This window comes from Eschrichtius robustus, chromosome 3 (genome assembly GCF_028021215.1).
Source record: "Eschrichtius robustus isolate mEscRob2 chromosome 3, mEscRob2.pri, whole genome shotgun sequence".
In the NCBI taxonomy this organism is placed as follows: domain Eukaryota; kingdom Metazoa; phylum Chordata; class Mammalia; order Artiodactyla; family Eschrichtiidae; genus Eschrichtius; species Eschrichtius robustus.
Window position 1 is genome coordinate 82635396 of NC_090826.1, and position 21857 is coordinate 82657252.

Here is a 21857-nt window from a genome sequence, read left to right on the forward strand (position 1 = left end):
CTTGCCATCTTTATCAAAGATTAATTGACCATTAAAGGGTGGGTTTCTGTCTGGACTGTTTGTTCTGTTTCATTGATCTGTGTCTGTTTTTGTGCCAGAACCATACTGTTTTTTTAAAAAATAAATAAATAAATTTATCTATTTATTTATTTATTTATGGCTGTGTTGGGTCTTTGTTGCTGCGTGCAGGCTTTCTCTAGTTGTGGCAAGTGGGGCTACTCTGTTGCGGTGTGCGGGCTTCTCATTGTGGTGGCTTCTTGTTGCGGAGCACGGGCTCTAGGCGCGTGGGCTTCAGTAGTTGTGACACACAGGCTCAAGAGTGCAGGCTCAGTAGTTGTGGTACACAGGCTTAGTTGCTCTGCAGCATGTGGGATCTTCCTGGACCAGGGCTCGAACCCATGTCCCCTACATTGGCAGGCAGATTCTTAACCACTGTGCCACCAGGAATGTCCCTACCATACTGTTTTGATTACTGTGGTTCCATAGTATACTTTGAAGCCAGGGAGCATGGTACCTCTAGCGTTGTTCTTCTTTCTCAGGATTGTTTTGGCTATATGGGAGTTTTTATGTTTCCATACAAATTTTAGAATCGTTTGTTATAGTTCTGTGAAAAAAAAAATGCCATTGGTATTTTGATAGGCCTGGCATTGAATCTGTAGATTTCCTTGTGTAGTATGGGCATTTGAACAGTATTAATTCTTCCTATCAATGAGCATGGTATATCTTCCCCATTTGTTTGTGTTTTCTTCAATTTCTTTCATAAGTGTCTTACACTTTTATGAGTTAAGGTCTTTTACCTCCTTAGTTAGAGTTATTCCTAGGTATTTTATTCTTTCTGGTGCAGTTGTAAATGGATTGTTTTCTTAATTACTCTCTCTGATAGTTTGTTGTTGGTGTATAGAATTGCAATAGATTCCTGTGTATTTATGTTGTATTCTCCATCTTTACCGAATTCATTAATTAGATCTAGTGGTTTTTTGGTGCTGTCTTTAGGATTTTCTATGTATAGTATCATGTCATCTGAAGACAGTGATAGTTTTACATCTTCCTTCCAGTTTGGATTCCTTTTATTTCTTTCTCTTGTCTGATTGTGTCTAGGACTTCCAATACTGTGTTGAATAAAAGTGATGAGAGTAGGCATCCTTGTCTTGTTCCTGATCTTAGAGGAACACCATTGAGTGTGTGTTAGCTGTGGACTTGTCATATATGGCCTTTATTACGTTGAGATGTCTTTTGCTCTATACCACTTTGTTGAGAGTTTTTATCATAAATGGATGTTGAATTTTGTCAGAAGCCTTTTCTGTATCTATTGAGATGATCATGTGATTTTTTTATTCTTGAGATTGTTAATATGGTGTATCACATGGATTGATTTGTGGATATTGAACCATCTTTGCATCCCTGGGATAAATCCCACTTGATCATGGTGTATGATACTTTTAATGTCTTGTTGAATTTGGTTTGATAATATATTTTTAAGGATTTTTGCATCTGTGTTCATCTGTGATATTGGCCTCTAATATTCTTCTTCTGTGATATTTTTGTCTGGGGGTTTGGTATCGGGGTGATGGTGGCCTCATGGAATGAGTTCAGAAGTGTTCCTTCTCTGTAGTTTTTTGAACAGTTTGAGAAGGATAGGTGTTAAGTCTTCTCTAAATGTTTGGTAGAATTTGTCTGTGACACCATCTGGTCCTGGAGTTTCGTTTGCTGGGAGTTTTTTGTTTACTGATTCAATTTCATTATTGGTAATTGGTCTGTTGATAGTTCTATTTCTTCCTGGTTCAGTCTTGGGAGATTGTACGTACCTAGAAATCTGTTCATCATTTCTGATTTTGTTGATTTGGGCCCCCTCTCTCTCTCTTTTTTTTCTTCATAGGTCTGGTTAGTGGCTTATTTTTCATTTTAAAGAATCAGCTCTTAGTTTCGTTGATTTTTTTTTTTTTTTAAGTCTGTTTTATTTATTTCTGTTCTGGTCTTCATGATTTCTTTCTTTCTACTAACTTTGGGTTGTATTTGTTCTTATTTTTCTAGTTCCTTTAGGTGTAAGGTTAGGTTATTTATTTGAGATTTTTCTTGTTTCCTGAGGTTGGCTTGTATTGCTATAAACTTCCCTCTTAGAACTGCTTTTGCTGCATCCTGTAGGTTTTGGATCGTCGTGTTTTCATTTTCATTTTTCTACAGGTATTTTTTTATTTCTTTTTTTTATTTCTTCAGTGATCCATTGGTTGTTTAGCAGCATATTGTTTAGCCTCCACGTGTTTGTGGTTTTTGCAGTGTTTTTCTTATAGTTGATGTCTAGTCTCATAGTGTTGTAGTTGGAAAAGATTTTTGATAAGATTTTAATCTTCTTAAATTTATTGAGTTGTCCTGAAGCCTAGCACGTGATCTATTCTGGAGAATGTTCCATGTGCACTTGAAAAGAATGTGTATTCTGCTACTTTCAGATGGAATGTTCTCCATATATCAATTAAATCCATCTGGTCTAATGTATCATTTAAGTCCAGTGTTTCCTTATTGACTTTCTGTCTCAGTGTTTGTCCTTTGATGTAATTGGGGTGTCAAAGTCCCCTACTATTATTGTGTTACTGTCAATTTCTCCCTTTATGTCTGTTAATATTTACTTTATGTACTTAGATGCTCTTATGTTGGGTGCGTATATATTTACAATTGTTATGTCTTCTTGGATTGATCCCTTGGTCATTAAGTAATATCCTTGTCTTTTGTTATAGTCTCTGTGTTAATGTCTGTTTTGTCTGATGTAATATTGCTTCTCTGACTTTGTTTTGATTTCCATTTATATGCAGTACCTTTTTCCATCGTATCACTTTTGATCTGTGTGTGTGTTTAGATCTGAAGTGAGTCTCTTGTTGGCAGCATGTATATGGGTCTTGTTTTTGTATCCATTCAGCCACTCTGAGTCTTTTAATTGGAGCAGTTAGTCCATTTATATTTAAAGTAATTATTATTATTATTTTTTTAACATCTTTATTGGAGTATAATTGCTTTACAATGGTGTGTTAGTTTCTGCTTTATAACAAAGTGAATCAGTTATACATATGCATATGTTCCCATATCTCTTCCCTCTTTTGTCTCCCTCCCTCCCACCCTCCCTATTCCACCCCCCTATGTGGTCACAAAGCACCGAGCTGATCTCCCTGTGCTATGTGGCTGCTTCCCACTAGCTATCTATTTTACGTTTGGTAGTGTATATATGTCCATGCCACTCTCTCACTAAAGTAATTATTGATAGGTATGTACTTACTGCCATTTTGTTGGTTGTTTTTGTAGTTCTTTCTTTGTTCCTTTCTTCTTCTTTTGCTCTCTTCCCTTCTGATTTGAAGCCTGTCTTTAATATTATATTTGGATTCCTTTTTCTTTTTTGTGTGTGTATCTATTGTAGATTTTTGGTTTATGGTTACTGTGAGGTTTACATGTAGAAATCTGTGTGTGTATATATATGTATATGATTATTTTACGTTGCTGATCTCTTAAGTTTGAATGCATTTTAACAACTCTGCATTTTTACTCCTCCTATCCCCACAACGTTTACTGTTTTGACATCGTATATTACATCTTTTTGTTTTGTGTATTCCTTAATTACTTATTGTGGATATAGATGATTTTACTTCTTTGTCTTTTAACCTTCTTATTAGCTTTATATGTGGTTGATTTAATACCCTTACTTTATTTATTTATTTATTTATTTGTACTCTTACTTTATATTTGCCTTTGCCAATGATATTTTTCCTCTCATAATTTTTATATTTCTTGTTGTGGCCTTTTCTTTTTCACTTAGAGAAGTCCCATTCACACTTCTTGTAAAGCTGGTTTGGTGGTGCTAAACTCCTTTAGCTTTTGCTTATCTGTAAAACTTTTGATTTCCTAACAAATTTGAATGAAAGTCTTGCTGGGTAGAGTATTCTTGGTTGTAGGTTTTTTCCTTTCATTACTTTAAGTATATTGTACCACTTCTTTCTGGCCTGCAGAGTGTTTCCTGAAAAGTCAGCTGATAGCCTCATGGGAGTTCCCTTGTACATAACTTGTTGCTTTTTCCTTTCTTCTTTTAATATTCTCTCTTTATCTTTATGTTTTGCTGTTGTAATTATAGTGTGTCTTGGAGTGGTCCTCTTTGGGTTAATCCTCTTGTGCTTCCTGGACCTGGATGTCTGTTTCCTTTCCCAGGTTAGGGATGTTTTTAGCTATTGTGTCTTCAGATGTGTTCTCTGCCACTTTCTCGCTTTTGTTTCTCCTTCTGGGACTCCTTTAATGCAAATGTTAGTGTGTTTGATGTTGTTCCAGAGGTCTTTTAAATTGTCCTCATTTGTTTTTATTCTTTTTTTTGTTTGTTTTTCTCTTCAGCTTCAGTGATTTCCACTGCTCTGTCCTCTAGCTCGCTGATCCATTCCTCTGTATCATCTAATCTACTGTTGTTTCCTTGTAGTATATTTTTTAGTTAGTGAATTCTTTATCTCTGATTCTTCTTTATATTTTTTAAGTCTTTGTTAGAACTTCTAACTTCTCATTCTCTTTGTCCATTATTATTCCAGCTTCTTTGAACATCATTGTGATAGTTACCTTGAACTCTATTAGCTAGATTGCGTATTTCAACCTCAGTTCTTTTTCTGGGGTTTTATCTCGTTTTTTCATTTAGAACATACTCCTCTCTTGCCTCATTTTGCCTAACTTACTGTTTTTATTTCTATGTGTTTGGTAAGTTGCTTACACTTCCTGACCTTGGAGAAGTGGCCTTTTGTAGGATACATTCAATGCATCCCAGCAGCACACTTTCCTCTGGTCACCAGAGCTGTATGCTCCAGTGGTAGCCACTATATGGGCTGTGTGGGTCCCTCTGTTTTGGTGGGCTGACAACTGTGGGTGGTCTGGTAGGCATGGTTTGCCTTTGGTCTGGTTGGTTGCCAGGCCCTGCCTTGCGCAGAGACTGCCGACCACTGGTGGGTGGAGCTGGATAATGAGGCTTCTGGCTGCAGAGCCCTGGGTGGTCCCTGGGCTAGTGCTGGCCCACTGGTGGGTGGAGCTAGCTTCTCACGTGGGTGGTTGCAGGGCTGGGGTTCTGGATCTATTGTCTGCCTGCTGGTGTGTGGGGACTGTTCCTGACATGGCTGGCTGCAGGATCTGGAGTGTTGCAAAGTTGGTGCTGGCCTGCTTGTGTTTGGGGCTGGGTCCAAGGTTTCTCGGGGCTGGTGTCAGCCTGCTGTTAGGTGGGACTGTATCCCTGCCTGGCTGGCTGCTTGGTGTGAAGCATCCCAGTACTGGTGCTGAGAGGGTGTTGGGCAGGGTTGGGTCCCTGCTAATAAGCTAGAGGGAGGATTCAAAATGGCACTTGCCAGCACCAATGTCTTCATGGTAGAACGAGCTCCGCGAAATTGCTGCTGCCATTGTCTATGTCCCTAGGGTGAGCTCCAGTTGCCTCCTACCCCTCTAGGAGTCTCTCCAACATTAACAGTAGGTTCTGACCTGGGCTCCTTTCAAATTACTGCTTCTGCCTTGGGTCCCGGAATGTGTGAGATTTTGTGTGCATCCTTTAAGAGTGGATGTTTCCCTATTTCCTTCAGCTCTCTGGCTCTCTGAAAGTAAGCCCCACTGGCCTTCAAAGCCAAACGTTCTGGATGCTTGTCTTTCTGGTGCAGGACACCTGGGCTGGGGATCCCAATGTGGGGCTCCTTGGCCAGAACTTCTGCAGTTGTAGTTATCCTCCTGTATATCCAAGTGGGTCCACTTGGGGCTATGGGTCTTGACTGTAATGCATCTCTGCTCCTCCTACCTGTCTTATTATGGCTCCTTCTTTATATCTTTAGTGGTAGATCTTTTCTGCTAGTCTTTTGGTCTTTCTCATCAATAGTTGCTCTGTAAATAGTTGTAATTTTGGTGTGCCCTTGGGAGGAGGTGAGCTCAGGGCCTTCCTACTCTGGCACCTTGGCCACCCTGACCTCTGCTCTTTTTTAAAAGTGATGCTTAAAATCATGTGATAACCAATGAAGACTGTACTAAATTTCATTGAATTTGTTGACAAATATTTTTCATTGTAGTAAAATATAGGTAACATTACGTTTACTGTTTCAAGTGTACAGTTCGTTGGCTTTAAGTATATTCCCAGTGTTGTGCAGTCATCACCACCATCTGTCTCCAGAACTTTTTTCATCTTCCCAAATGGAAACTACCCATTAAACAGTAACTCCCCATTCTTCCCTACCCTTAGCCCCTGGGAACCAACCACCTTCTACTTTCTGTCTATATGCATTTGACTGCTTTAGGTACTTCACATAAATGAGGTCATTCAGTAGTTGTCCTTTTGTGTCTAGATTATTTCACTTAGCGTAATATCTTCAAGATTCATCCGTTTTGTAGCATGTGTCAGAATATCCTTTTAAGGCTGAGTAATATTCCATTGTATGTATACACTACATTTTGTTTATCCATTCATCTGTTAATGGACATGTGGTTTCCAACTTTTGGTTATTATGGATAATGCTGCAGTGAACCTGACTGACTGGAATCCTCTTGAAATTTCAAACTTAATGGTAAAAGACAGCATGCTGGGAATTCCCTGGTGTCCACTGTTTAGGACTCTGCACTTTCACTCCCAGGGCCCAGGTTCAGTGCCTGGTCGGGGAACTAAGATCCCACAACATCGTGGTGTGGAAAAAAAAAAAAAAAGCATGCTATTAGAAATGTCCTTACTTTTCCTTTTGTGGTAAAAGTGGTGATATGTGTAAAACAACATGGTGACTAACTAATGATCTCAACAAATACTGTTTGTTGAGTAAAGCAATATATTTTAGGAAAAATTATATGCTGAAAATTTGCTATACAGTTTATTATAGTACACATATTTCTAATATCTCAGCTTACAACGTTTGCTAGATTCTGGTTTGATAGTGAATTATATTTTGAAGTACTGTTTTTGTGAACCACTAAAGGAAAGATGTGTTGAAGATTTATTCTCAACAGGAAGTGACTTGAACAGTGTTTTATGAAAAAACCATGTAATAACCGCTGATAAAGCAATGCATTAATAATTTCCTTTAAAAAGGAAATTGAGATATGGTTGCAATTTATTCACTTCATCATTTATAGGTAAGCAAAGGAAATTAAAGAGAGAAGTCCACAGAATATTACAGCATATTTTTATTATGGTTAATTTTATAAAAACAATACCTTTGAAATATAGTAGACTTTTTACAGTATTTCCAAATGAAATGGGGAGGGACTATTGAAAAACTTCGTTTCACACAGGTTTGCTGTTCATCTCCTGTTGTTTCTAATGTGTTGATGTTTAATAAGTGGCTGTTAGTAATATGCTTTCCTAGCAGGTACTTTTGAGAAAATGTAATCTGGTTTTTCAAGATAAAAGGGAAACTTTAATAGTGAATGTATAGTTGCTTTTCCAAAGAAACTTGAGCTACGGAAAAAGAATTTTGATGATGAATGTTTGGAAATGCATCTATCATTGTAGAATTTTGTTGCTGAAAATGATGTTTGTCACCTGCAACTACTGTATCTGCACACTTAAAACATTAAAAGAAATTTATTGCTTGTTTTAAAGTCAGTGTGAACCAAGGATGTGTGTGGCGGGGGGGGAGGGGGGGAGACAGAGAGAGAGATTGATTTATAAGTAATTGGGTCACATGATTTTGGAGGCTTGACAAGTCCAAATTCTGCGAGGTAGGCCCAGGGAAGAGTTGCAGTTCTAGCCCAAAGGCAGTCTGTTGGCAGCCTACTGGCAGCACTTTTCTTGAAGGGGGTAGGTCAGTTTTTGTTCTAGTAAGTCGTTTAACTGATTGAATGAGGCCCACCCACATTATGAAGGGTAATGTGCTTTACATATTCCAAATTAAGCAATTTAAATATTATCTCATCCAAAAACACCTCCACAGAAACATCCGATAATATTTGACCAAATATCTGGGCAGTGTGGCCCAGCCAAATTGACACATAAAATCATATTACAGTCAGTTTCAGCAGAGTTTAAAACTCCACTGAAATTATTGTTAAAATATAAAGATGCAGTGTTTTCTGATTAAGCCAAATTTTTGCATAAAAAGGAATTGGAAGGTATAGTCAACAGTGGACTTTTTCCATTTAGACCTTTTTATCTTTATATCTTTGTGAAGTGTCATTTGTTTCCCCAGCTGTGACAACCACTAAATCTAAATGTTCCAGTTTAGAACCAAGGCTTTCAGATTGCTTTGCCATTAAGTATTAAACCAAGATTTTAGAAGTAATGAAGCTTGCTGAATTCATTGCTCTCACTAAAATTGTTGTTAATATTTTAAAAAGTTATGGCCCCAGGGCTTTTGTTTGTTTGTTAAATAAGTTTTAAAAAGCTATTTAAAATAATGTTTCATTTTCATTTTCATTTCTTTTTAAAATTTCTATTTTTGTGGATTTCATAATAACATAATAGAATAGTATATATATAATTTATAGATAAATATACATATAGGGGTATTTGTTCAGAATTTTTACTGATTAGGGTATATAATAAAAATTTTTGGAGATTTCATCTAGAAGATAACGGAAGTTTAATATAAAATTTGATGAAGAGGATGATGGGAAGAAGCCTTTGAAGCATTTTGGAAAATGAAGGATGATTGTTTCAGCTTCAGACTATTGTTTTTCTGGAATGTTTTGTTGTTGTTGAGAGTTTTTCAATTTGAAATAGAATTCCAATTTATAATGGGAAATATTACTAATACACCAATTAAGTTTACTGAGCAGTGCCTCTCTTGCTGTTTTCAAATCTACTTTGGTAGCCAAATAATAATGAAAAAGTTGCATGAAAGAATAGAATTAGAGTAGTAATACCAAACTATGATAGCTAGATGAATTCTATCTCTGCTGTTTAGATAGACTTTACCTTTATAGGTAGAATTTTATAATGATTTAAGGTAGGGAAAGAGATAAAAGGCAAAGATTTTGAGATGATTCATTTGTAAATAACACATGTGATTAAACCATGGATGATTTGGAAAGATAAAACAACTAGAGATATAGAAAGGGATGATATCTGAATATTTTGCTAGAATTACAGATTTTTGATATGGGAGATGTAGAGAGCACCAAGTTATTAGCCAATTTGGAGATTATTCTTGAAGAATAGGAAATAATGGTTTTTCAGGCAACAGGTAGAAGGGAATATCTTTTGAAGGCAAAGAGCCTTTCAGGACAGTGATCTTTATGTGTATAACACTTTATGACATCAGTATAATCCTACTGAGGTGGGTGATGGGACTCCCATTTTAAGATGGAAAGAGTATAAAGAGCCTTGGTAACTTGCCCAAGGTCAAAACATATGGTAAACATGCAGAGTCCAGAATTTGAACCCAGGTTTATTTGATTCTGTTCAAATTATTCTTCACTGAGAGCCTGCTGTGGTGCCGGGCATAGTGCTTGTGCCTTAGGAGTTCAGAGTAGAATAATACATGGCTCCTGCTCTCAATATAGTATTGCAAGTGAATAAGACAGTAATTTATAGGGAGCCTTGGGGAGCTAGAGAAAGACCACTTAGCCCAGTCTGAGATTTTAGGGCCATTTTCTGTAGGACATAGCGCCTCATTTTCTGTAGGACATAGTGCCTGAACTGAAAGGAGGAATAAAGAGTTCCTCCTCAAAGGAGGAATAAAGAGTTAATTGAAAGGAGATGATCTGTGGAGAGTGTTGCAGCCAGGGGGAACCACATGTGTAAAGATATTCAGGCATAAAAATAGCATGATTTATGCTGAAGAACCTATTTCTGTCTAGGCCTTAAAGGATGAGATTGGTGGGGACCAGCAGAAGAGCCTAAGTTTCTCTTTTCATACCTCATTGCCTGGACAGATATCAGAAGCTGGTTAAAATATTTGTGGATAAAATTTTAGACTTTTCAGTGTGGTTTTACCTTCCTTTTCTAGGATCAGTTCGACAGCTTAGACAAGCATACACAATGGGGAATTGACTTCTTGGAAAGATACGCCAAATTTGTTAAAGAGAGGATAGAAATTGAACAGAACTATGCAAAACAGTTGAGGTAAGTTACATTTTTTTTTTCAGTTCTCAGAAATGAAATTACATGTTTAAATAGTTGGATATTAGATAAATGTATATACCAGAGGTTAAATTCTGTGTTTTTCATCAGAGTTAGATTGAATTAGGTAACTGGTTTGTTTTAATGACTCATTTAATTAAATCATTGCCTAGTATCAGAAAGAATATTGGCTAGCTAGATCATGAGTAGCTTTTATTCCAGAAAGATACTTAAAGTCATAAAATCAGGAAGCAAAATTCCAGGAAAAAGAAATACCTGGGTATTAATTCAGTGCTTTACAGTTTTATTCCCCTGTAACTTTTTGCATTAGTAATCTTTGCAAAGTGTTGAAGAGTTCTCCAGTTTCTCATTTCTTTAGAGTTTCGAAGACTTTTAGAAAGTGAGTGTGATGAGCTGAGTTTCTGTCAAAAACTAGATATACAGGGACTTCCTGGTGGTGCAGTGGTTAAGAATCCGCCTGCCAGTGCAGGGGACACTGGTTCGATCCCTGGTCCGGGAAGATCCCGCATGCTGTGGAGCAACTAAGCCCGTGTGCCACAACTACTGAGCCTGTGCGCTAGAGCTCGCGAGCCACAACTACTGATGCCTGCGTACCTAGAGCCTGTGCTCTGCAACAAGAGAAGCCACCACAATGAGAAGCCCGTGAACCACAACGAAGAGTAGCCCCCGCTCTCCGCAACTAGAGAAAATCCACGCGCAGCAACGAAGACCCAACGCGGCCATAAATAAAGAGATAGATAGATAGGTATTACTGATGAAAGTGATTTTGGAATATGTGTTAGGAAATAAAAGTTTTAAAGGGAAAATTTTAATCTTAAATGGAATTTATCTTAAGATATTGTTCAAGCAGAAAATCGTCGTTAGACCACAACCTGACAAGTAGTTTTGCTGCAACTTATTCAATAAAAATGGTGTTTGAAGCCTGAAGACTAGACAACAATATAAGGTTCTAGCTGTAGGGGTTAGGATTCTTTATATTGCATAGTGACAGAAAAATCCAACCCACAAGGCACACATAAGTAAAAAGTTTAGGCATATTTTGACTAATGGGTCAAATGTGTCTAGGCTCCATTTCTTGGCTCTGCTTCCCCTTGTTGCTTTTATCCTCAGATTTCATTCAATACCATCCTTTTTACCCCCATAGCCCTAGATTTCATATCTTCATACCCCCACATCCTGGGGAAGAATGATGGTCTTCTCTTTTGTGCATTTGGGCAAGGAGAGAGGGAAGGAAAGGGGGAAAGAAGAAAGTGAAAGAAGGGAGAGGAAGAAGATGGAAGGAGAGCAGAGTACAAGCGTGTATCAGCTTCTTTTCTCCAGAAATCCCAGCAAAAGTCTCCTTTTGTCTTGCTGACCCTGGTTAGATTATGTGCTTATCCTGAACAATTCACCGAAATGAGAATATTAGATTGATTTATAGCTAATGGTGGGGGGAGGGATAGGTGCCCAAAAGAAATTTAAGGTAGTAGATCACAGAAGGAAGGGGGATATTTGAGTGATAAACCACATATGTCCACCATTTGTAGCAGTTTATGCAAGGAGCTGACTGGGTGTAGGGATGAAATAGACTAGTCTGATGAATAGGTTACTTACGTTTATAATGATATACATACTACTATTATGACATCTATTGAAATAGTAGCATCATGCTAATTTCATGATCCATTTGCTTCCTATGTTTTTTTTAAACAAAGGAATTTCCGTATGAAAATATAAACAGGGAACCTACTAGTATATTAATAATAATTGTGATGATATTTTACCGGTCCAAAAGTTTTGACTTGGGAACTTTACCGTTCAGGAATCTGGAAGCGTTAAGGACCTCTGAAAAGTTAAAATAACAATAAAAAAATGTATTCGTGTGTAAACAATGAAAAATTTCCCTCATTTACTTTATAATTTGATCTCAACTCTAGCACATTAAGTTTTCTGGTTTCTAAGTATTCCAATAGAAGTGAAGAAAAGAAATGCTACAGACAATACAGTGATGTGATGGCAGTGTGAAGTGACAAATAATAAAGAAAAGATTAAAAGATTGCAAACAGCAGATGAAAAAATTGTTTCCAGGCTAAAGGTACCTGTCAGTAAGGGAATGATGAAAAATACTGTGGAACATGCAATTTGAAAAAGTCAGGTGTAGCAGCATATTTAAAAGGCTACTCAGTCTGTCAGCGTAAAAAGCAAGTTGCAGAACTGAATGTACAGCAAGACCTCCTTGCTTACTTGAGCTTGAGTATATAGCTATGTGTAAAATTTGTATGTATTCTGAAGAGGTCTAAAAGCATACACCCCAAATTGTTTTACACTGGTTACCTCTGAGGAATGAGAGTGGGGGGATGAGAAGGGAAGGAACTTACACTTCTTACTTGTATTTTTAAATTATTGAAGTCTTTTCAACAATTGTGTAATCTTAAGCAAAGAAGATGGTATATTTCAAAAGAATCCTATCACAAATTATAGAATAAAAATTGGTAATTTATAAGGTAAACCTTCAGCAATCTGCAATGTTTAATTGTCCAGAATAACTTGGGCCTCAAGGGTTTCAGGATGGCCAAGGTTTTACCAGAGTAACAGGACTATAATCAAATGGCAAACTTGTTTGCCTTTCTGTGTTGTGACTGATAATAACGGTTATAATTTTCACTTAACTTGCAAAAAGAGATTTTAACACCACTTCTTTGAAGCAGGAGTGGCTAGAACCCACAATTCCCTGATATGAAAATATAATTTTGTAGTGAGAAAGTAGGTTTTGTCATGTACAGATGCTCAGGTTAAGTGATTTGCATCTTTTTTCTGTCCCAGCAGACTAAAGAAATTTAGTACATTGTCATCCTAACAATGGCTCTCACTTGCAGTGATTCTCAGCAAGAGCAGGATTATTGGAAGGTGTTGAGGAATTCCAGTAAGGAAGAGTTGGGAGGAGGCTTGTGTAACTTGAAAACCATCAACTCCCTTCCCTTTCTCTACATTGAGATTTGCTGCTTTGGATGAATGCTTAGTAAATGACTGGATTATCAGCTACTCTTCATAGTATCTGTTTTGTCCAAAGGGAAGAAGTGTGCCTTGTTTATTTCCTCTTCTTTAATGGGAAAAATTCTTTTGGTTGACTCCCTCCTGTTTTTGCTACTGCAGAGGAGAGTTTCTTTTCATAGTGAGGCAGATCTTTTGTATCCTGAATAACAACTATATTCAGAATGTTAAACATTTACATTTCAAATATATTGCAGGATTAAATTTTGCAATATATTTTTTGTAAATATATATTTTTTATTTGCATAAATTTAATTTGCTGTATAATTTTGGCACTCCCAGTTTATTCTCTGTCTTCTGTTTGTCTCTTTTGATGGCTTTGGTTTAACTTTATTTTAGTTTGGTATTGCTTCATTTTTGGTAGTGGTTTGAGGACAGGAATTAAAAAAAAAATAAAGCATCTAATCATGTTTGGAGACATAGTTATAAACAGTTGAGCCCATCGACAGATGAATGGGTAAAGAAGATGTACATATATATAGTGGAATATTACTCAGCCATAAAAAGGAACAAAATTGGGTCATTTGTAGAGACGTGGATGGATCTAGAGACATACAGAGTGAAGTAAGTCAGAAAGAGAAAAACAAATATCGTATATGAACGCATATATGTGGAACCTAGAAAAATGGTACAGATGAACCAGTTTGCAGGGCAGAAATAGAGACACAGACGTAGAGAACAAACGTATGGACACCAAGGAGGGAAAGTGGCGGGGGGGGGGTTGCTGGTGGTGTGATGAATTGGGAGATTGGGATTAACATGTATACACTAATATGTATAAAATGGATAACTAATAAGAACCTGCTGTATAAAAAAAAAAAACCCAAAAAACAATTGAACCATGTCCATTTTGATGGATAATAAGTGGTGATTTTGAATCACTTGGTAGAATGTTTTTTGTTTGTGGACATAAAAAACTGAAATCAGTCATTCTTCTAATAAATTTATAATATTGTATTTGTATGACAGAGATTGACTAAGTTTTCTAAAGTGAAAAAAAGAAGCTCTATATACATGATAGTATATATCATTTTTTTCTAGTAAAAATAATTACAGCATTAAATTCTATCATAGAGATTGCTGCATGAAATTATATTCCCCTACTTCCACCCCAGATCATTCCTTTTTGGCTCAAACATGACAGTTGCAGTGTGGTACTGCAAGAGAAATAGATTGGACAACGGGAAGCCTAAAACTTACTCTTACCTTAACCAGAACAGAAATCTCTCCAAATTTCTTGGATCTTATTTTTATTTCTGTACCTTGCCAACCCTGGCAACATAGCTGGTACCTCTAGAGCTGAGTGAATGTAAGTTGAATGCATAAATAATTGAATGACCTGTGTTTCAGTTTAGTTTAGAAATTAGGATCTCTGACTATATGGTGAACCTTTGACCGTGTACTGCTTCCGTGTACTGTATTGTGTATACATCAATGTGAAGAGATTGCTCTACTAAGAGCTGTCCCGAATATTTAGAATAGGCTTAGATATAGAATAATGAAAATAAAACCAGTTTCTATTTTCTATTTAGTCTTTATTTTCTCATGTCTCTTTATCAGAATTTTCTATTCCTATGTCACTGTTTAGTCTCCGAAGAACCTAGGAAGCTCATCTTTGTACTGACTTGTGGAAAGTAGAGATTACTTTTATTCTTTGGTTGGCCATTGTTTAACTTGTGACTCTTTGGCCTCCCCTGAGTTTTTGATCAAACTGCTTAATGTAGTAAACCCTAAGAGTGGCATCTGGATACAAGCAGGAGGAACTATTCCCTATATTAATTTTCTTCATAGAGTTAGATCTTGTGGGAACTCTTTCATTCTTGTCAGTCTCTGGTAGTTCCTGAGCCTGCCTGGTACATATCTAGGTGCCTGTATCCAGATGACTTACTGGCTAAATAATTTTTGCCTCTTAATTCTAGAAAATAGTCTCCCTAATAAAAGATAAACTCCACAAAGGAAAAAGATTCTTGTTTGTTCTGTGCAGTGCTTATTCCTAACTTCTACAATAGTCCCTGGCACAGAACAAGCACTTTTTGGTATTTACTTAACACTTAACATAGCATTTAATGTGCCAGCACTATTCTCAGTGCTTGTATCACATCTTATATTTCATTTTCATAAAAACCCAATGAGATGTTGGTATTACTTTATACATTAAGAAACTGAGTTACAGAGAGGTGAAGAAAGAGCTAGCTGGCTCAAATCTGGCTGCAGAGTCTGAGTACTTGGTGCTGCCTCTCAGCATAGGGAGAATGACTGGTTCTCATTGAAGAGGATTTTTTTCTATCACCAGTACCTAGTGCCATTGAGACATCTTTGGGTTTCTAAGGTATTTTACTAGGGACAATAATAAATTATCTAAAAACTACATAACATACTCTTTCCAACTAACACATCTGTTTATAATGTAACAATTAATTATAAACAATTAAATTATAGAAATTTAATTAAATATAAATTAAATTATGTACTTCATAAATTTAGGGCTAGTTGTATCTTTTTCCATAAAGATAAGAACAGGTTAAAATAAAAGGTTAACATTTTAGAAGTCCTTCCTTTTAAGAAAGTGTACTTGTCATTAGGAAGTTTAAAAATGTAATTATGAGAATTTAAGATAAATACTTTTTACTTTTATTATTCCTATAACCTATTATAAATTGGAGCTAGGGATAGCATAATGTTAGTTCTCTCTGCTTCTTGCCTTTAATATTCTCCATAACTCTATTAGCTATTTTCTTCTGGTGGCTTATCAGAGGAGAGGAAATAGCATGGCAATTGGAGAACCTTTTTTTAATGTAATATATTTTCTTGTTATGTTTGATTTGGACTTCATATACTTACCGTTACAATATTTTAGCTGTTTGGGTTTTTTGTTTGTTTTTATTTGTTTTTTAAAATTTTTTAAAAATTTATTTATTTTTTCAGTTTTCTAGCTGTTTGTTTTTTGATCATTGGCATTTTTTCTGCTCCTATCCTTGTACTTTTTGTGTGCCATGGAGCTCTAATTTTATCTCAATTCATTCTGTTATACCTAAAAGATGCCCCCAACCTCCAACTTAATTATCCACCAGACTACTAACCTACATTTGCAGCAGTAGGGTTGTTTGTCATTTTCAGTTTATGTAGGCTGAGATCTCATTTAATCTTCACAAGAGTTTGTTGATCTTTGTCGTTGTATTTCTAAGACCTGTAGAGTACTTGCCCTGTAGTAAGCATACAACAGTAAACTTTTGTGGAATGATTCAATGAACTCTTCTGCTTTACTAGTCAAGAAATTCAAGCTCATCACCTTAACAAGAATCATGAAGCCTATTCCTGATTTTTATATTAAACTGTTTTCTTAAAAAATGAAGCAGAACCTAACAAGTAAAACATAAAGCTCTTAAGAAAGAAAATAAGTTCAACCCAGTCGTGGTAAACATTTCGATAGTGAGCTTTCCAGTGAAAAGGATTTAAAGATCTTGTTTAAACAACTATAAAGAAATAAGAAGGTTGTCAATAATGTTGGCTATATAGATCACTTAATCTCTTAGCTCTTTCATAATGCCTTTAATAGTTTTATTTCTAAGTTATTTGTTTAGCCATTTGAATTGTGTAGGAGTGTCTAAAATGAGACAATGTTTATTTCATCATCCTATAGGTTTAAAATATAGGCAAATCAGATAGATTAAGCTGCTGACTTGAAGCTAGGACTGTGTTATATAGTTCTGCTTTAAGAATCTAATATTTAGAAGGAAAACAGAAGTTATCAACTTGCAGAACAAAATTTCTCTGAAAAGTGTAATACTTAAGTCTGTACCAGTCTGCTCCTTCCTCAGTCTAAATTGAGCAATAAAATAATTTTCCCCTTTTTCTGTCTTGAACATGCCTGAAAATATTCTTCTGGAAGATTTGCAGTTGATTAGAGATCACGTTGTTATGCCTATCACATCCTAAATAGCAATGAATTGTTGAATATATTCTTTGGGTATAGACTATGAAGCTGATACCATAAATGCATAGTCCCCTTCACATTTTAGGTACTGTGTATCCTTGACATGCTAAAGATCAAACAAAATTAGGAACTGGCATTTTTAAGAAATGAGATACTTTGTTTACCTTCACATCCATTGAAGCTTGTTTGGTTTTTCTTCTCCTAGGTCTTTCAGGCATAAATACTTAAGTCCTCTTATTTCTTCTTGTTATCAGTCTATTTCACCATTTACCACCAGTAGAGGTATAATGAGAATGAAGCATGTCCCTTAAAAAAACAAATACAGTATTCAGAATTTGTCTAATACTACTTGTAGTAATCACTTTTTTTACATTCAGTTTTTAAAAATTGTGGTAAGATGTACCTAACGTGAAATTTACTCTCATAATCATTTTTAAATGTGTATTTCAGCTGTATCTTAAGCTGAAATATAAATACGTATATTAAGTATATTCGTACTGCTCTGTGACCAATTCCTAGAACTTACTCATCCTGAAAAACTGAAACTCTGCTTATTAAACAACTCCTCATTTTCCCCTTCCTCTAGGCTCTGGCAATTCTATTGATACTTTCTGTGTCTGTGAAATTGACTACTCTAGGTACTACATAAGTGAAATCGTACAGTATTTGTTTGTTTGTTTTTGACTGGTTTATTTTACTTAGCATAATGTTGTTAGGGTTTATCCATGTTGGGAAATGTATTAGAATTTCCTTCCTTTTTAAGGTTGAATATTATTCCATTGTATGGATAATACCACACTTTGTTTATCCATTCATCTGTTGGTGAACATTTGGGGTTTTTCCACCTTTTCCATATTGTGAGTAATGATTTTATGAACATGGTGTCCAAATATCTGAGTCCCTACTTTCAATTCTTTGGCTATGTACCTAGAAGAGGAATTGCTAGATCTTATGTTAATTCTATGTTTAATTTTTTTGAGGACTACCATACTATTTTCTGCAGTGGCTGATCTATTTTGTATCTCTACCAGAAATGCACAAGGGTTCTAATTTCTCCACATCCTTGCCAACGCTTAATGTTTTCTGGGTGTTTCTTTCTTTTTTCTTGACAGTAGCCATTCTAATGGGTGTAAGAAATCTCATTATGGCTCTGATTTGCACTTCCCTAATGATTAGTGACACAGTATTTTTTCATATGTTTGCTGGCCATTTGCATATCTTTGGAGAAATGCTATTCAAGTTCTTTGCCGATTTTTTAGATTGGATTATTTGTTTTTTTATTATTGCGTTTTAGGTGTTCTCTATACAGTCTGGATTGTAACCTCGTATCTGATACATGACTTGCAGATCCTTTCTGCCATTCCACAGTTGCCTTTTCACTCTTGTTGATCGTGGCCTTTGATGCACAAAAGTTTTAAATTTTGATGTTTGGTTTATCTATTTTTTCATTTGTCGTCTGTGCTTTTGGTGTCATATCCAAGAAATCATTGCCAAATCCAATGTTGTAAAGCTTTTCCCTATGTTTTCTTCTAAGAGTTTTATAGTTTTAGCTCTTATGTTTAGATCTTTGACCCATTTTGAGTTAATGTTTTTATATGGTTGTAAGGTAGGGGTGTAGCTTCATTCTTTTGTATGTGGATATCTTTTACATTCAGTTTTCTACTATATGAGGAAAGATTTGTGTCTGTAAGTGTTGGAAACCCCAGTGAGCTAGTTTCAGTTTAATGGTAAATGTATTGAGAAGAGATATTTATTGATATCTTTTATTGATTTGATTTTTTAACTTGAGTTCAAGAAGAGGTTGAATAGTTCAGCTGCTGGAAGTCCTGGGATGCAGCTAGGTCACAGGGGAAAAAAAAAGTCAGGATCTGAAACACAGCCGGAGAGCCAGAGACCTTTGTTGTCTTCCTTCCTTCCTTCCTCCCTCCCTCCCTCCCTTCCTTCCGTCCGTCCCTCCGCGCCCCGCCTTCCCTGCTCTTTTTTGGGCTTCTTTTTATGTGTTGGCTTCATTCTTTCAGTGCAGACTGGCCTTTTTTCTCCACATGGCAGGAAATATACTCACCATCATTCAGTTTTATGTCTCAGATTCAGCTCTCGTACTGATCTCAAAGCTGTATCAGGTCCAAACACTTAAAAATTCCAGTAAGAGAACTCTTTGGCCCTAGATTCAGTTTTCTATCTCTGGATCACTTAACTGAGGCCCACAAATAGGGTCATTTGTCTTAATCTGGTAATTCCTAAGCATGGTAACCGTTAGATACAGGGACGGCAATTAAGAAAAGGGATACTAGTCAGTCTCAGATATCTAATACTACCCTTCTGCCATAGTATGATTTGTGTCCCATTTTACAAATAAATATGGTATTGATCACCTGTTAAACAGTAATTAGAACTCAGAGCCTCTCAAATGTTGAAAGATTGGAAACGTATAGAGGTGATTTTCTGCTTAAAATTTTTTGAGGTATCTTGTACCTCATCATTTAACTGTAAAATGTAGTTAAAATAAAAGTGAATTAAAGTTTTGAGAAATTATTTGGAATACTTTATAATTTTCACTAAAACTCAAATATAAACATGACAAAACTAGAATGGGTAAAAAATATTAAAATCAGCAATTTAAATATAAATTAAGTAGTATGATATATTTAATATCACATATATAATTAGGATATATAGAGAATACTATAATATTTGGAGAAACCCATTACATTTAGAAGCCTTCTCAGGCTACTGAAGGAAGAGTGTTAATTCCTCTGTATCCATAGTGCATGATCCTAAGGTTCTTAGAAAACATGGATGAAACACACACATCAAAACAAAGTATCAGCTTATCTATGATATCTATTATAATTTCTATAATATGTATTGTATCTGTATAAAACTTGGTTTTAATTAATTCCTGATTCATAACATGCTATTCAAAACATGTCTTACATATAAAAACTACTATCATAATTGGTTACTTGGAGAGTCTCTGGTCTTAGAAGAGAGGAAAATTTTTTCAAAAACAGTAGCCTAGGGAAACTGACACTAGGGCAGATTTCTTTTCTTTCTTTTTTTTTTAATATTTATTTTATATTGGAGTATAGTTGATTAACAATGTTGTGTTAGCTTCAGATGTACAGCAAAGTGATTCCGTTATACATATACATGTATCTATTCTTTTTCAAATTCTTTTTCTATTTAGGTTATTACAGAGTACTGAGCTGAGACAGTAGGTCTTGTTGGGTATTTATTTTCAATATAGCAGTGTGTACATGTCAATCCCAAACTCCCAGTCTATCCCTCCCACTCCCCCTTCCCCTCCCCCACCCCAGATAACTATAAGTTTGTTCTTTAAGTCTGTGAGTCTGTTTCTGTTTTGTAAGTAAGTTCATTTGTATCTTTTTTTTAGATTCTGCATATAAGCAATATCATATGATATTTGTCTTTCTCTGTCTGATTTACTTCACTTAGTATGATAATCTCCAGGTCCATCCATGTTGCTGCAACTGGCATTATTTCATTCTTTTTAATGGCTGAGTAATATTCCATTGTATATATGTACCACATCTTCTTTATCCACTAATCTGTCAATGGATATTTAGGTTGCTTCCATGTCTTGGCTGTTGTAAACAGCGCTGTAGGGAACATTGGGGTGCGTGTATCCTTTTGAACCATGTTTTTCTCAGGGTATATGCCTAGGAGTGGGATTGCTGGATCATATGGTAACTCTATTTTTAGTTTCTTAAGGAACCTCCATACTGTTCTCCATAGTGGCTGTACCAATTACATTCCCACCAACAGTGTAAGAGGGTTCTAAGGGCAGATTTCTTTTTTTTTTTTTAACATCTTTATTGGAGTATAACTGCTTTAAAATGGTGTGTTAGTTTCTGCTTTATAACAAAGTGAATCAGGTATACATATACATATATCCCCATATCTCCTCCCTCTTGTGTCTCCCTCCCACCCTCCCTATCCCACCCCTCTAGGTGGTCACAAAGCACCAAGCTGATCTCCCTGTGCTATGTGGCTGCTTCCCACTAACTATCTGTTTTACATTTGGTAGTGTATATATGTCCCTGCCACTCTCTCACTTCATCCCAGCTTACCCTTCCCCCTCCCCGTGTCCTCAAGTCCATTCTCTACGTCTGCATCTTTATTCCTGTCCTGCCCCTAGGTTCTTCAGAACCTTTTTTTTTTTTTTTTTTAGATTCCATGTATATGTGTTAGCATATGGTATTTGTTTTTCTCTTTCTGACTTCACTCTGTATGACAGACTCTAGGTCCATCCACCTCACTACAAATAACTCAATTTTGTTTCTTGTTATGGCTGAGTAATATTCCATTGTATATATGTGCCACATCTTCCTTATCCATTCATCTGTAGATGGACACTTAGGTTGCTTCCATGTCCTGGCTATTGTAAATAGAGCTGCAGTGAACATTGTGGTACATGACTCTTTGTGAATTATGGTTTTCTCAGGGTATATGCCCAGTACTGGGATTGCTGAGTCATATGGTAGTTCTATTTTTAGTTTTTTAAGGAACCTCCATACTGTTCTCCATAGTGGCTGTATCAATTTACATTCCCACCAACAGTGCAAGAGGGTTCTAAGGGCAGATTTCTTGAGAGAGATGAATTGCCTAAAATATTTTTAGTTTAGGAGGAACCTGCCTGTTTTACACTTACATATTTAAGACAAGCCAGAGATTTATTTGACCTAATAAGCATATTATGTTAAAAATTCAAAGCAAGGATTTGTGGGACTTAGTAACCAGTCACACCTTGGTGTGTATTTTTGCTGACTTCAGACTGTTTTCTTAGAAGGCCCAATTGAGATCAGCTGATTTGAGGGGATAAATTCT

At 36.0% G+C, this 21857-nt stretch overlaps 1 protein-coding gene across 3 annotated transcripts in view; it reads left to right on the forward strand.

The window, feature by feature from the left end:
- The window catches only part of FNBP1L (formin binding protein 1 like), a 121129-nt gene that overhangs the window by 61386 nt on the left and 37886 nt on the right, over window positions 1–21857 (forward strand). For all 3 annotated transcript variants that reach the window (XM_068540344.1, XM_068540342.1, XM_068540343.1), the window contains exon 2: window positions 9912–10027. In XM_068540344.1, coding sequence (XP_068396445.1) covers window positions 9912–10027 — 116 coding nt within the window. The remainder of the gene's footprint in view (window positions 1–9911; window positions 10028–21857) is intronic.